Source organism: Silurus aristotelis, assembly GCF_946808225.1.
Source record: "Silurus aristotelis genome assembly, chromosome: 18".
Classification (NCBI taxonomy): Eukaryota; Metazoa; Chordata; class Actinopteri; order Siluriformes; family Siluridae; genus Silurus; species Silurus aristotelis.
The window spans coordinates 6,669,641-6,685,573 of NC_139591.1; the positions used below are offsets into that span (position 1 = coordinate 6,669,641).

A 15,933-nucleotide genomic window follows, 5' to 3' on the forward strand; every position below is an offset into this window, starting at 1 on the left:
TGCGGATGGGTGGGCTTTGGGTTTTGGACATCGGGTTGTACTGTACTGTATCTCTCCTGTACATAATGACTATATTCAAATTCAGTGTGCATATTTTGCATTGATGTCTGTGTGTGCTTGGAAATAAAATGTATTTGATGCACTTAAAATAAAATAAAAAGAAAGAAGAGACACAAATAGATCATGCATAATAACCATAACGAATAATGGTGTTGGCCTTATTTTTAATATCCTTTGCCATAAGGATTTAAGCATAGACATTCACAGGCACACAAAAATTAAAGTCATCCCTTAAAACCTGAGAGAGAACACTGGTAAGATACCTCAACAGATTGTAAACAAACAATGAAATAAAACATCAGTTTTTTTTTAATTAATGAAGAGTTTGCCTCACCTCTGAGTCGTTCATGTTATAACTAGGGGTGCATCCATACCAATACCGGTACTTTTTCTCAGTCCAGTAGTGTGCTTGGAGCTCGTTGTCTTGATACCAACATTCGATGCAATTCGATACCACTACGCAAGGCACGAAGCCGAGCGTATACAGACGACACTAAATGACAGGACGTGTTTCACGATTAATGGCAAAATCAAAGCGTAGCAGACTTCGAGGCGGAACTACAGCATCCTTAGAACTATATAAAAAATCTTTAAAACCTACTGTATATCTATAGGCGTTCATAGCTAGCAGCAGATGGCAGCACGCAACATGAGCGAAATAAAATCTTCCGTAAGGTCCGTAATTGCTTAAGAATATGCATGATACACATTTTGGTTTCATTATCAGTGTATCAGGGTTGACGAGCACCAAAACACAAATGTCTGTGATGGAAAAAAAGATGGTATCGGTGCATCCCTATTTATAACCTTATGGTCACCATTTAACAGGAGACTCTGAAATTATACAGGAACTTCAGGAAAAGTACATGAATAATTCTACGTTTTCGTCTGATCACACATGCGGTTTTCAGGGCCTCGTATCCACATGTAGATACCATTTGTAAGTGTGTTACTCTAAATGTGCACGAATCTTGCATCGAACGTTGCAAATCCAGTGTGCTGCCTACTGCCTAAACCTACATGTGTACATAATACTGTAAAGAGTGTCTAAAATAAGGTTCTAAAAAGACCAGGTAAGGAGACTAACCTACTGACCTACTGTCTGTGTGTGTGGTAATGCAGCAGTCCTTCTTTACAAAATCAGAACATCATTTCAGTGACGGGTGAACATTATTATACACACCAGACTGTATTTGTATTTTTTTTTTGTTTTGTTTTTTTTCTCCAGAAAAAAATGAGCTATATTTTACGCACAGACTGACCTCACTCATATTCAAATAAACTGTAAGTATTCCACTGTATACATCTGTACAGGTACAGGTAAATCAAATATCACATGATTTTTTGCACTTTTGTCAATTATTTTAAAAAGAAGAATTCATTGCAAGAACTCCATAATTCTTTTACAAGGAAAGCTGACATGGCACAGACATCTCGACTCACACATTTCAATACCGAGCAAAACCATCCATGTATTTTTTTTTTTTAAACAATCAAGTGACTTTTTTGCTTTTCTTTGACGAAAAAAAAAAAATTATTATTATAATAATGAATAGCCCACTATATTCACCAGCTACTCACAGAACCCTATCCTTTGCAGTCTCATGCTCTCATGGGACAGACTCATAGTCCAAATCTATTTTCTAGCCCGACCCCTGGAGGGAAAAACAACAACAACATAAAAGGTCAAACCAAATAATAATAATAATAATAATAATAATAATAATAATAATAATAATAATAATAATAATGGTTTGTTGCTAACGATTTAGGGACTTTGAGTCTGTCTTTGTGTTATGCCGAGAGGAGCTGATGCAGTTGTTGTTTGATGCAGTCTCTAGCATCAAAACTTGAGATAAAAGAGAATGAGTGTGAGCAATGGGCAGACGGAGCTGGATGGAGAAAGTGCAGCACTGTTCACATCATGTATTGCTCCTGGCCCTGTGGAGAGAGAAAAAGAGCACATATTGAGCACTTACACCATTCCTATATGACTCAAGTGCTCTCACTCAGGTGTGTTTGTGTGTCTGTGTGTGCGTGTGTGTGTGTGTGTGTGTGTGTGTGTGTGTGTGTGTGTGTGTGTGTGTGTCTGAAACAGTAATGAATGACCTATAAATCAACTTAAAAACATCCATTATTTAATCGAAAAATATATATATTTCCTGCCTTGACTTGTTAGTTCGAACCTAAGATGTCACAACAGCATTTTTTTCTGAGCTTACATCAAGATTTACATTTATGGCATTTGGCAGTTGCCCTTATCCAGAGAGACTTACAGAACAATTATCTAATTTATACAACTGAGCAGCTATGGGGTTAAGGGCCTTGCTCAGGGGCCCAAGAGTGGGAGCTTGGTGTAGCTGATGACCTTCAGACTCAAGCCAATGCCTTAACCAAATAACTTCCACCTCTACCATTTACTCTGACACTCTTTCCTTTCAAATGATACGCAATATTGTTTTCTTTGGCTTTAATATAAATTTTTATTAACATTGGAACTTCACATGTGGAAGTTCCCATTAAAACAATATAATAGTTCATGAAGGAAACATAATAAAAACGTCATATTGAGTCTACATATAATAAACCAAATGTAACATTAGAACTAAAGAAATCGACTTAAAATAATTTACCAATCCAGTTTCAACCTGTGTTACAATATAGATTTTCATATGTATCTGTTGCTCTATTTTTTAAAGGTCTTCACTGCTATTACTACATTACCCACAATGCTGTTTGACCACTTCCTAAAAATAAAGTGAGTAGGATTTTAGTCCTGGCTTCACCAGCAGAGGTTTAGTCTGTTAGTCTCTCTAGCGCTCTGAATTTGTGCACTCGAAACAGCTTAGCTTTCAAAGCTTAACTTTCATGCTAACACTGTGGCAGCACCATTTGTGCTTGTCTTCTCCTAGGCTAATAACACAAGCAGAGTCTCTGATGTAAATGAAAGCAACTTCAGAATTCTTGACTCAAATCCTATATACATATTTAAAATCTTTCTTTTTTTTTTTTTATCTGATTAAACACCATTATAAGCACACAAGCAATAACAAACAACTGTATACATCCTCTCACAGGAATGAGGAAAACACATAATTACCCAACAAACTAGCACAATAATCAAGAAACACATCACAACTATTTTTATGTAAACAAACAACTGTTTTCAAGTTAAAAAAAAGTTTTAATGACACTTATAGAGGATTTTATCAGCCTTATTTGGCAACCTGTTAATTACTTTCTAAGGAATATGTAGAGTTTCACACCAACATATAAAACGCTTAAAAGTATCAAACATGATAAGGCCAGATTATTTGCTTTAACATCACGAAAATGACTAAATAAATGTCAGCTAAAGGGTATCCTGAATATTGAATTAATTAATTACAAATTAATGAGGAGGCACAAATTAGATGCTTAGAAGTAGAAATTTCTTTCTTACACATTTGAAACATGAGATGAGATTAGATTGAATGAAGTCAGTACAAACATGTGGTTTACATGCTAGTACACTTTGCCTTAGTGAAACCAAGCAATGACTAGAGCTACATAAATCTGTATCACTAAACTGGTTTTCTTACCGTACAGGATTATGCTTGCATTTGTGATTCCCAACGTGTTCATGGCCACACACGTGTAGTTTCCATAGTCCTCTTCAGAGACGTTGAAAAATATCAACATGGACTGTTTACCTTTGTTTTCGATTTTGACCCCGTTGAGTCCGTTGAAAAGGCTGCAATATACAAGGTCAGGTTGAGAGTGCAAATTCTCTAATGAACCGAAAAACAAGTATTACCTTGGGTTTGAAACTGGTACAGCATTTCGAGCTAACTGGTGATTACATTTTTAGATTAATTTTTTTTTTGTCAGGTCAGTCAGTACACTGTTCATAATGAGCTCTCACTTGGACCAGGTCTCACAGGTCAAAGTTTTGGACTTTTGAATGGTTAGGTACAAACTATAATACAAATGCACTATATGGACAAAAATCTGTGGACACCTGTGCATAAGATTCATCTCGAACACATCGCATTCCACATTAAGTCCCCATTTGCTATTACAATAATCTCCACTCTCCTGGGAAGATGTTCCACTGGATTTTGGAGTGTGCTTGTGGAAATTTGTGCACATTCAGCCACGATGGTGTTAGTTAAGTCAGGTACTGATAAAATGTGAGGATGCCTGGGGTATAGGTAGCATTTAAATTCATCCCTATAAAGCAGGCAACTCAAGATCTTCACTCCAATCCATGTAAACCATATGAGGTGGTATCAAAAAGTTTTGCGACTAGCTCTGTTTACAAGAAAGTACTTTATTTCTCAATGTTTACACACTATCACCTTCAAAATAGTCCCCTTGCACAGCAATACAGCGCTCCCATCGTTCTCGCCACTTCTGGAATTCGTCCTGGAAGCCTTCTTTTCAAAATGTTTTAAAGCACCTTCAGAGATTTGTGCTGGATCTCTGCAACGGTGTCACGGTTAGGGCAACCTTCGAACTGGATCTTCTTTCTTCGAGTAAAGGGGAAAAACACCACATGAGGTGGGTAGGGTGTAGAGTGTGGAAGTAGGGTGGGTGCGGAAACGAGATCATATGGACTGTTCTCCGACGATCATCATGCACAAGTTGCTGAATGGTTTCACATTTTAATCTTTCCGATTTCTCATCATCTTGCAGTGATGTTCTTCCGCTCAAAACACCTCGAACGACTCTTTGCCGCATACCCGTTTGTCAAACGTATGCCATGTCAAACGTCTCTGTGCCAGATTTGCCATTTTATACAGAATTTCACGTTTGCTCTTTGTTTTAATTTGCTGTCCATGATAAAATCGCTGACGTGGTAATGCACATGCTCAAATTATCACCATTAGTCTCGAAACCTTTTGATACCACCTTGTATCTTCAGGAAACTCTCTTTGTGCATTGTCACGCTGGAATAGGTTTGAGTCTCTTAGTTTAAGTGAAGAAAAAATTGAAGGCTACCACATCCAAATACAAAGCCTCTAGCTTTGCTGTAATATTTAGGGGGAAGAACCACATATTGCATAAGTCAGGTGTCCCAGTACTTATCTTCAAACACTATACTCATATCTGCCTTTTCCAATTACATCAAACCACAATTTTTTTAAAGCTGCAATAACCGCTAGTGAATTTACCGTATTTTCCGGACTATAAGCCGCTACTTTTTCCCCCACGCTTTTAACACCGCGGCTTAAACAATGAAGCGACGAGTTTTTCCCGGTTTCACAAGCTTCAGGCCATAAAACTGTGCGCCATAACATTAGACCAATTAAATTGCCGAACGGGTTCAGATGAACCAATGAAACTCTTTATATTAAATCGGGTGCGCTCCCACTGAATCGGGCCGCACCACATCATAAATATGGATGAGGTTCCTCTGATGTTTAACCTGCCGCTCACTCGGACTGTCAACAGAAAAGGTTGATCATTCGTCACGCTGAAAACAACCGGGCATGAAAAAACGCACTTCACCTGTGTTCTGAGCTGCACGGCGTCGGGAGAAAAGCTTCACCGATAGTGATTTTTAAACGCGAGACGATGCCAAAATAAAAACTCCCGCGAGAAATAGTTGTGAAAGGAAGGAGGAAGACAGTAAACAATGACTTTCTTGGTAGGCTACTGTTTAGATACAAGCCGTGTAACAGACACTGTCTTTCGTTAAAGCTTGTGTAAAGTTCATTAGTTTTAGTGTAGACGGCTGTCTGCGGCTTATAGACAGGTGCGGCTTATTTATGTTCAAAATAAAAATCTTTGTGAAATTCAGAGGGTGTGGCTTCTTTTGGGTGCGCTTAATAGTCCGGAAATTATGGTATGTAATATACCTGTAATAAATAATTTACATTCTGTAGAATATTTTATACTTGTATATGTTTGAGTATAAAAAATGCACAGTCTAATAGATTATTATTATAAAGTGACTGTCAGAAGTCACATTTGGAGAACGCGCTAACTCATTACATACATGTAGGTTAACTGTAGGTTAAATGATAAAAGGAATACTGAACCACTATGGCTACATTTCATGCTTCAATGTCATACAATTCCATCTGGACTGCAGTTACTACAAGACGTAGAACGAGACAATGACCCAGAGCCTACGCCCAGGCTCTGTAAGCATTATTCAGAGAGCTAACAGAGTCAAATTGATGTTATTTATCATGGAATGGCCTGCCTAGTCACTGAATTTAAATCCAATTGAAATGCTCTGGGATGAATTGAATCGCAAGGTCTGAAGGAAGTATACAAGCACCTAATGCTTGGAATGCGTTACCAGAGGCATAACAAAACATTTCAGCTGAACGTTTGAAGAAACTAACTGGCTGGATTTCAAAAGTGTGCGAAGCTGTTACTCATGCTAAGGAAGGATTTCTCAATGAAAAGAAAGTTCAACATCTGTACACTTATATACTCGTTCACTGTAAACAAAGGAAACATGCATGTATCTCTCAAAAACCATAAAACGTTGTGTTTCCAAATTTCTTACAGGCACTATATTTTAATCAGTGCATATTGTGTAATATATTTTCCCTTGCTAGTTCCCTGCTTTCATTTACAAGGCATTGCCATCCTACATATTGCATTTGGATGTCTTGAAATAGCTTCATTGTGAATTAGCCCCCCATACAATTCACCCACACATCTCTAAATTTCAATTTCAAATGAATAACAGCAGTTACAAGGTGATTCCATTAGATTTCAATTTTTTGACCTGCCTCAGGTATCAAATAATACATAATTGCCCACTGTAGCGGAATAAACATCTACCTGCATTTAATTGAGTAAGATTGGACTCCAACCCTCCATTAAAACTAGTTTTATATGCATTTATTCCTCTAAAAAAAAAAAACATTGCTTTTTGAAACATTTTACACAACTAGATACTGAGATGGATCTTGTTTAACACGAGCGAAATGCGTCACTCTTTTATTTCGATTGCTCCACACTTACATTCCTATTCTTCTTCATTTTAAAACACAGCCAAAGAAAAACTATCCTTATGTGCTGTGCACACACAGACATTGTACATGTATATATCGTCCATGCAATTAATCATGTGCCAATCATGTGGCAGCAGGGCAATGCAGAAACTTATGCAGATACAGATCAAGTTCATGGTTACATTAATATTGTAAAAATGTCACCTATTCTTTTTGCAATTTTTGTAGATCAGGTTTTCCACGAGTCTTTGCCCAGTGTAGCTTTAGATTTCTGTTTCTGGCTGGCATGCTTTGTCTTTTGTCTGCTATTGAAGGCTTCAAGATTTCGAATGTGGTGCATTCTGAGAAGCTTTTCTGCTCACAATGTTTGTGAAAAGTGGTAATTTAGTTACCATAAACTTTCTGTCATCTAAAACCAGTCTGGATTTCATTTTTATGGTCAATGTTTTCATGTTCATTCTCCTCTATCCTCTCTGCCAGATGATTGGCTGATTTAATAATTGCATGAATGAGCCATGCCTAAACTTTGAATAGGATTTTAATAAGTGCTCATGTTTCACAGCATTTCGAACATCATTTTCAGGCCTTCTATGTTCCAGGCCAGCTATTATCTCACCAATCTTCCTTAGTGTCACATTACAAAGCCTACTTTCTCTTTACATTCATGTTTGCATTCATTTAGTGCAACTGAAAGTAAGTCTGTTACAGTACTGATACAACCAGAATAAAACAAGTGCTCAAGTCAATTCCCTAAAGCTTAAAATCAAATCTCTATGGCCTTGTTCTGGAACACCAACAAATCCCCAAAGGTGCTGCTTGAACCTATGATTCGGTGTGTTCTTGTTCGCTGTTAATTGTGGAGTGTAAGGAACACTGTGTTGCAGAACTGTCATGAAAAAAGTGAAGAAAAAACGTACCGCCGTTCTTCTTTGTACCACTGAAAGTCAGCAAGAGGAACAGCTGACGCTTCACACTGCAGCACTCCTCTCTGGCCAACAGCAGTCCCTGTGCTGCGGGCTTGTGAGATGACCGGGGGATCTGTGGGACGAATGCACTAGACTAATGATGATCATAAACGACTGTGTCAGTGTTATTGAAAATACAGGCATTTATTTTGTTCGATTGGGACTGACAGCAGTCTTACAGTTTACTGTGACTTGTACCGTCCTGACATCCGCAGGTGAGATGTCATTCGAAGAGATGCACTCGTATGATCCGGACTGTTCTTTGGTGATCGCAGTCATCTCAACATACTCGCCCTCGCTGACGAATCTACGACCTGGGATACAAATCCAAACAATCTAGTCATTATTATATGCAGTACAGGTAGTCCCCAACTTACGATGGAGATGCGTTCTGATGATCCCATCGTAACTTGAATATATCATCGAGTCGATACATGGTCTAGACTACCCAGGAGTCTTATAGAATGGTGATCAGTATGGGGTGGGATAATGTAATTTGTTAAAAAACAAAAAACAAAGCAATTCACAGCACTGTAATTTATAAACCATGGGTCAACCAGGGGACCTCGACCCCCATGGTGGTACTGCAGGCAGTCCACTAACTAATGCTGAATCACAAATAATATTTTGTTAAAAAAAAAAGAAAAAGAAAACATGGATAAAAACATCATATATAATAAAATATTTGATTAAAAAACTTAAACTTAAAGCTGATGTTCATGTAAATGTATAATTGTCCACCTTACAGGAACATTAAATGTTAAGGTTTATTAAAATTAAAGCTGAAATTTATGTAAATATATAATAGTCCACCTGATAGTAAAGGGAAAAGTGCCAGTACTGCAAATCTGTTAAACTAAAAGACATTGACAATTGTGTGTAAATTGTAAATATTTGTATGATTCATAAATCTTTTTGAAAGATTTAAAAATATATGAAAATATACAGACAATGTACATGTTCAACAAAAACATAGTTCTAATTGTCTTAACATAATATAACTAGCATAATATGATTCTATTTATTTCATGGTTTCTATTAATATCTGTCTATGTGTATACATATTTTGTTTCAGAAGGTCCCTGCGCGATGTCTTTACCATCTTGCCCTGAAAAACGTGGGAAAACCCTTGAAATAAACTATACAGTGTTTGTGCACGGGCCGGTGGACGCGTGGATGACCACTGGAGGGCGGAGCATTTGCTGCTACGTTTCTGCTGCTACGTTTGCCTGCCACGCAAGGCAACATAGGCAAAAACGTTTTACAATTTCGTCATATCGCAATCGTCATTGTAACGATAAAAAAATCATAAGTCGAACCATCGTAACTCAGGGACCATCTGTACTTTGTCGCTCTATAACAACTGACACAAAAAATAATACTGAACACTACATAAATAAACGAAAAAAATCTGCACTGAAGACTGAATAAGAATTTCCTACTGCAGTAAAACAGGCCATTTGCATTTAAAAGTTTTCTCTGATTGCAAAAATTCAATATCATGAGTGACAAAATAGGAAAAGTAGCTACTGACACTGCTGAGGAAATGAATAAATATTAATAAAGCACCTAACTGACTGAAATTATGTTAAGGTTGTGACCAAGTTGCTCATAGTGGCTGTTTTACAGTGAATGAATTAATAATTTATACACTATTCTTTGTGTCTGTTTGTTGTTTTTTTGCATATTATGAGTCAAACACGGATGAGTACACAAGTGCAGGTTGACTGATTTTTTTAAATAATCCAGGCAATAAGAAAATAACTAAATTTAAAAGGCAAGGTCAAGGTGCAGGCAAAGGTCAGGTGATTAACAAGCACTGCAGACAAGGACAGACAAGAACAAGATGAGGAAACCAGAAACAAGATCAAATCCAGGATAGCAATCAATAAACAAAGGCTTGGTGAAATCAATACAGAGCATATAAGCCACAAAGTGCATGTGAACTCGGAGTCCTTAGTGTCTGTGAGTTTGATAATGTCTAGGCATGTGCAATCAAGTGAAGGTGAATATGAAAGTGCCTGAATTTCTGAAGTGTTGTAGCTTTTAGCAGCCATGTTACTAGGCCAGGCTCAATTCTAGGAACTCTAGAAACACGTCTTCATCATCAAGCTAAAAAAAGAACTTCCTATTGCAGTACAGTGATTTTGGTCTGATTTCTAGTCTATATAATTGTCTAAAACTATATGGCTGAAGTTTTTTCTCCCAGTATTTAATAATTACAAAGTGAGTTTTTTTGTTACAACCAGTCTGGTTTTATGAAATGTTCCGTACAGACGCTGATAACTTGCATGTTTCAGAAGCTTGTATATGTTGAAAAAGCTGCAGATTATTTCAATATTTGACTGCCAAATTCCTTCACTAGATGCTAATCAAGCCTCTGACAAGATGAATGGATTTATTTATGGTCAACACTAACATGAGGGCCTTAAGATTTTAATTGTGCATGGCAACAAGCATCACATCTCATTACTTACAAATAATGTTCTACTCTACCTATCCCATGTCAACTCCTATATTAAATATGCTCTTCAACTATTTGATAGATTTATATCTCGGGTTATGAGATCTTCTTCTTCTTCTGGCTGCTCCTGTTAGGGTTCACCACAACAGAACATCTGTCTCCATACCATCCTGTCCTCTCGATCTGCCTCTTCCAAATCAATCACCTGCATTTCTTCCCTCACCATATCCATAAACCTCCTCCTTGGACTTCCTCTTTTCCTCCTGCTTGGTGGCTCCATCCTCAGCATTCTTCTCTCGATATATATCATGGTGAAGTGTTTTTTGAAAGTGTGCATTATTGTTTCCCTCTATATTGACTAGAGTCCAAGTCCCAGCTTGTGTGAAGCAGCCCTATAGCAAGATGCTCCCACCACCATACTTTACTGTTAGTAAAGTCTATCTATCTATCTATCTATCTATCTATCTATCTATCTATCTATCTATCTATCTATCTATCTATCTATCTATCTATCTATCTATCTATCTATCTATCTATCTGTCTGTCTATTTATCTATTTATCCGTCTATCTGTCTATCTGTCTGTCTGTCTGTCTGTCTGTCTGTCTGTCTGTCTGTCTGTCTGTCTGTCTGTCTGTCTGTCGGTCTAGGGTTAGGGCAAACAAACAGACTAGACTAGACTAGACTAGACTAGACAGACAGACAGACAGACAGACAGACAGACAGACAGACAGACAGACAGACAGACAGACAGACAGATAGATAGATAGATAGATAGATAGATAGATAGATAGATAGATAGATCGGATCAAGCCCTCCTCTGCACATGACCAAACCATCTCAATCGAGTCTGTCTCACCTCGTCTCCAAAACACCCTACCTGCATGGTCCATCTAATAAATTCATTTTTAATCTTGTCTATCCTCATCACTCCTAATGAAAATCATAGCATCTTCGACTCAACCTTAAGCTCCGCCTCCTGTCTTTTTGTCAATCTTTGTTTATGAGACTAAAATAAAACGTGCACTCGCCAGATCAATATTACTACCTTCCTCAATCCCCATCTGCAACTAATTAACTTATTTAGGGTAACACAGCTTTATATCGTTATCATTAATTGCTAACAATAATAGACTTCAACCGTCTAATGAGCAAAATCAGAATAGACTTTCAAGGAAACCTCATTATATTTGAACATTCTTTAACTCATATGAACTCATTTTAAATGCATTTAAATACATAGAGCATACACCATATTTACCACATAAATTAAGATGATTTTCTTTTCCTAATGTGATATACTAATGCTAATGCAACTGGAACTTGTTTTGGGATTCAGTCAAGCAACCAATTTTGGATACGTGCATTCTTGGGCTTGTCAGATCTGATAAAAAACACCCTTTGGGAAGAAATCCTTGTCTATGTTTATTATGAAATGACAGCTCTTTTACCTTTATACAGACTCAGAAGGGAATAGTTTTTAGTGGCATTATGACTGCAAGAAAAGAAAATATTACAGAAATGGTTTAACTCAGGTAAAAAATATGCCTAAGCAAAAAAAAATATATAAAAAACACTGTTTTGATGCCAAGCCAGCTATAGTAAGGACATGGACAAAGATTCGACTGATTTTGAAGGACTTCCATTAGAAATGTATGTCCATGATATATGCTCTACTTTAGTTTTTAACAAGAAAAATTAAGAAAAAATAGGACTACCAAAAGAAAATTGACTGACTTTCACCCTTTGAGCCTGTCCTGTCCACATGCTCAGGGTATAAAACCTTTTATTTATTCGTGTTCTTGCAGCTTGAGGCGACGTGTCTCGCTCATCTGAATCCAATTAGCACATGTAATTTTATTCTCTTATAGACACAATGCAATGTGAGATTAGTGCTATTCAGTATAAACACGCCATCAAACCTACTGAATGGACAATACAATAATATAATCAAGCTGTTTCTTAATGGTATAGTACTTAGAAGAGACAGAACTTTTAAATCTCTTGCAACTCTATAACCTCTCCCCAGGCAGAGCAAATATCAACAGACAGCAACCTTTTTACATTAAAAATCTCTCATTAAATCACCAATAAATTCTCTCTCTCACACTCATTTTAAAGTTGTTATTTCTTCTCTCATAATACCATGGCTTTGGGGATGGTGTGATATAGCAGGGTAATTATGCTTATCTGACCAAATTACTCATTTCTGTAATTTCGGCCTGACGTGAAATAGAGGGGAGAGGAATACGACTGTGTGATTAACCGAAGATTTCACAGGCCCAGTTTTATGCAGCGTGCAGCATATTATACATGGACATTTACCTTTATTGCCAGTAAACGAACTGGACTAACATCATTCTAAGCAAACACACTTACTGTATATTAATTACCATAGACACTCACTCTTACAGGGTTCATTAAGGGCTCTTTGGAAAGTAAATGGTTTTAGCTTTCTCTACTGGGTCTACTTGAAGCCATTCTGGAATGGATAGTGTCATGTAATTTAAATACAGTGCAAAAAATATGCTTAGTAAAAAGCTAATACAAAATAATATGAAACATAAACAAACTAAACATTTAGCTGATAGAGAGAAACTGGCCACATCCAGGAAAGTCCATGGATAACAAACCCTTATTAATGTAACATCCAGTAACTCAAACTTGATCAAACTTGAGGTAAAAAGTGATAAGAAAGGTGAGGTTTTATAAGTGCGAATTACTAGTAAGCGTCAACCAGGTACACAATGATTACATAACATGTTTAAGAGCATTGGCTTTTGGAAGACAATGTCCTGTGGCTCTAGAAATAATACATTTACATTAACATTTATAGCATTTGGCAGAGACCCTTTTCCAGAACAAAAATTACAATTATCAAATTTTTATGCATTTGTGCAGTAGGATAGGGGCCCAGCAAATGCAGCTTGGTGGTGCTGGGATTCAAACTCTAACCTTTTCTCTTATAGGTAGTTCCTGATAAATAAATTCTATCATTCACACAAACTCATACAGTCAACCCCCGATAAATCAAACAGGACAGTAAATGACAGGAGTGTCAAAAAAACTTGTGAATTTCAGCATATAAAGCTAGTGTCTAAATGCAGATAATGCCTATAATACACAGAACCATCTCTATTGCGAGATATATAGTAGAAACATTTGGTGAGAAGGATGATCATGTCTGTTCATCAGACATGAATGTAAAGCATTGTGTACTAGTTGCATATACAGTATAAAAAACAAACAAGAAATCATTTGTGTGGATTTTGAGATGTAATTGGAAAAGAAACTTTGCTGAAACCTGGCAACCCTGGTAAATAATGTTGTCCCTTCAGTGTGCAGCTGACACACTTTGACAGGAAACACTGAACACAGTTGAAATAAGTCTAAAACCACTGCTATCTGCTAGAATCCTGTAGATGCTGATTGATTGTAAGTTGCCGATTCTCAACAGGATTTCAGTACTGCTTAGAAAAAAACTATAGATAGTGTTATTACAGCATTATTCAAGTGCGGTCGCTTCTTGACTTTTGTTTGAGTTTATATGGTTGTTAATGTCATTATGGCCTAACAAAATCCATAATCTCAAACTGCTCTGGCTAACCTAATTAAATGTGCACATTTATTTTGACTGGGTTGTTGTACTGACTTGCTCGTATATTTTATTTACTTCCTTTTTATCAGTTTTTTTCTTCAAATGATGTGTTTACAACATGGTTATGACCAAAATAAAGCACACCATTAACGATGTTACATTTCGACTGCAAAATGCTTGGAAAATAACTATGTCCGACTATGTGCGATGCGATGAGAGCAAAAGCTAATAACCTGATTTTAGTGTTGGAAAAATGTCTGTTTGCTAAAAGCACTATACAGAGACCACTGAACTGTTTACACTCCTATAAGGTGCAGAACTTAAGTAACTAAACAGTGCCAATATTTGTTCTCTAACACAGTGGACTGGAATTAAGACAATGGCTATGGGATTCAAGTGCAATGTGAATGTCAGCTTAAATTCCAAAGTGTGTTTACATCTATATTAAGTGAGCCATCTGGTACTAAATTAAAATGCATCATAAGTAAGTGCACTGGATTGCAAATCATTGCCTGAAGACTGTGACCTAAAAACATCACCCTGTGGTGAGTATCGTTCTGGCTGATGTTCAACTAGGACTCTAATGTAGATTTTCACTTTCTATATCACGTTTGTATATGTTGTCTTCGCTAAATAAAACTCATCCTCAGTGAGGTGCAGGTCACGTCATGGAGGGAAAGATGTTCAATTCTTTTAGAGTTGCATCCACAACATACAAATCTTGATTTTTTTTTTTTTCCAGGAAGCGGAATAGCTGATGCATTTTGATTATTATTATTTTTTTTTTTTTTTACTTAAAACTACTCAGTGACAAGTCCTTTGTTGAATCATGTCTCACACAGTGCTTTGATATGATGACAGTAAACATTTAAGTAAAGATTTCTATTTGATGCTTTGACAAGCACTATTGTGCTTTGTAGCTGTGGCTGAAAGTAAAAGACTCAGTTGCCAGGACAACCTTTGAATCACTTCAACAACTGGCATAAAAAATGTCTTGGAGACTTGATTTGGCTGTTTATCACTCACTTCAGAGAAAATGCAATAAGAAACGTTAAGTTAAATAACCCCAAGTGGACAATGAGCACCATTTGTCATTGGAAACAGATGCTATGACGAGGTGTTTCAGTCATTTGCATCAATTCTCTTGCGCATTACCAGGCTTTTTATATCGACCCATTTGAAAGGCATTATCAATTCAATCTCAATCACAACACCGATGGTCATGTTAGCCAGGATTATCCCATAGCCTTGTGTTTTCATTTTGATGATAGGCAGATAGAAAACGAAAACATAAGGCTTACGGCAGTTATGTTCATCCGCAGTTAATAATGCCACAATCATTATGAGGCAGGAACAGGGGAGCAGATCATGAGAACATACAGTAAGTATACTGACAGACCACAGCATAAACAAATAACTGAATAAAATAGAGAAAGACAACCAAAAATACAAATAGAGAGACAGATAACAGTCCACTGTTAAAAATAGGATACATACCGATTGAACCAGTGTAGTAGATTTTTTCAATTAAACACACTGTACACCACTTCCACCCTTTTCAGCTCCTAATTTTAAACATATTGTCAAATATAAGATTGGCATGGAAGCATATTCTGCTATGACATAAATGATCTTGAGCGACCGAAAATAATAATCACACCTACGCCGACACACACACCCACATATACTCCTCAAGATGACAACACTTTTTTAGAGAAAGATTATATTTCTCCTCATCTTCACACACTCCCCATTAAAGTAAATTTAGATGACAAAATAAATGCCTATTACTGAGGTTATAACTGAGTCATTTTCTGCAATATGTCTGCTGAATGTCATTTGTTCAGCACACTATAACATAGGCAAGAAGCCAAAAAACAAGCCAAGG

At 36.9% G+C, this 15,933-nt stretch overlaps 1 protein-coding gene across 2 annotated transcripts in view; it reads right to left on the bottom strand.

Moving 5' to 3' along the window:
- Window positions 1-207: 207 nt before the first annotated feature.
- opcml (opioid binding protein/cell adhesion molecule-like) overlaps window positions 208-15,933 on the bottom strand; it is a 242,807-nt gene continuing 227,081 nt past the window's right edge. For both annotated transcript variants that reach the window (XM_083567659.1, XM_083567658.1), the window contains 4 exons: window positions 8,164-8,298; window positions 7,937-8,057; window positions 3,642-3,793; window positions 208-2,001 (listed from right to left, as the gene is read on the bottom strand). In XM_083567659.1, coding sequence (XP_083423785.1) covers window positions 1,904-2,001; window positions 3,642-3,793; window positions 7,937-8,057; window positions 8,164-8,298 — 506 coding nt within the window. In that variant the 3' untranslated portion in view covers window positions 208-1,903. The remainder of the gene's footprint in view (window positions 2,002-3,641; window positions 3,794-7,936; window positions 8,058-8,163; window positions 8,299-15,933) is intronic.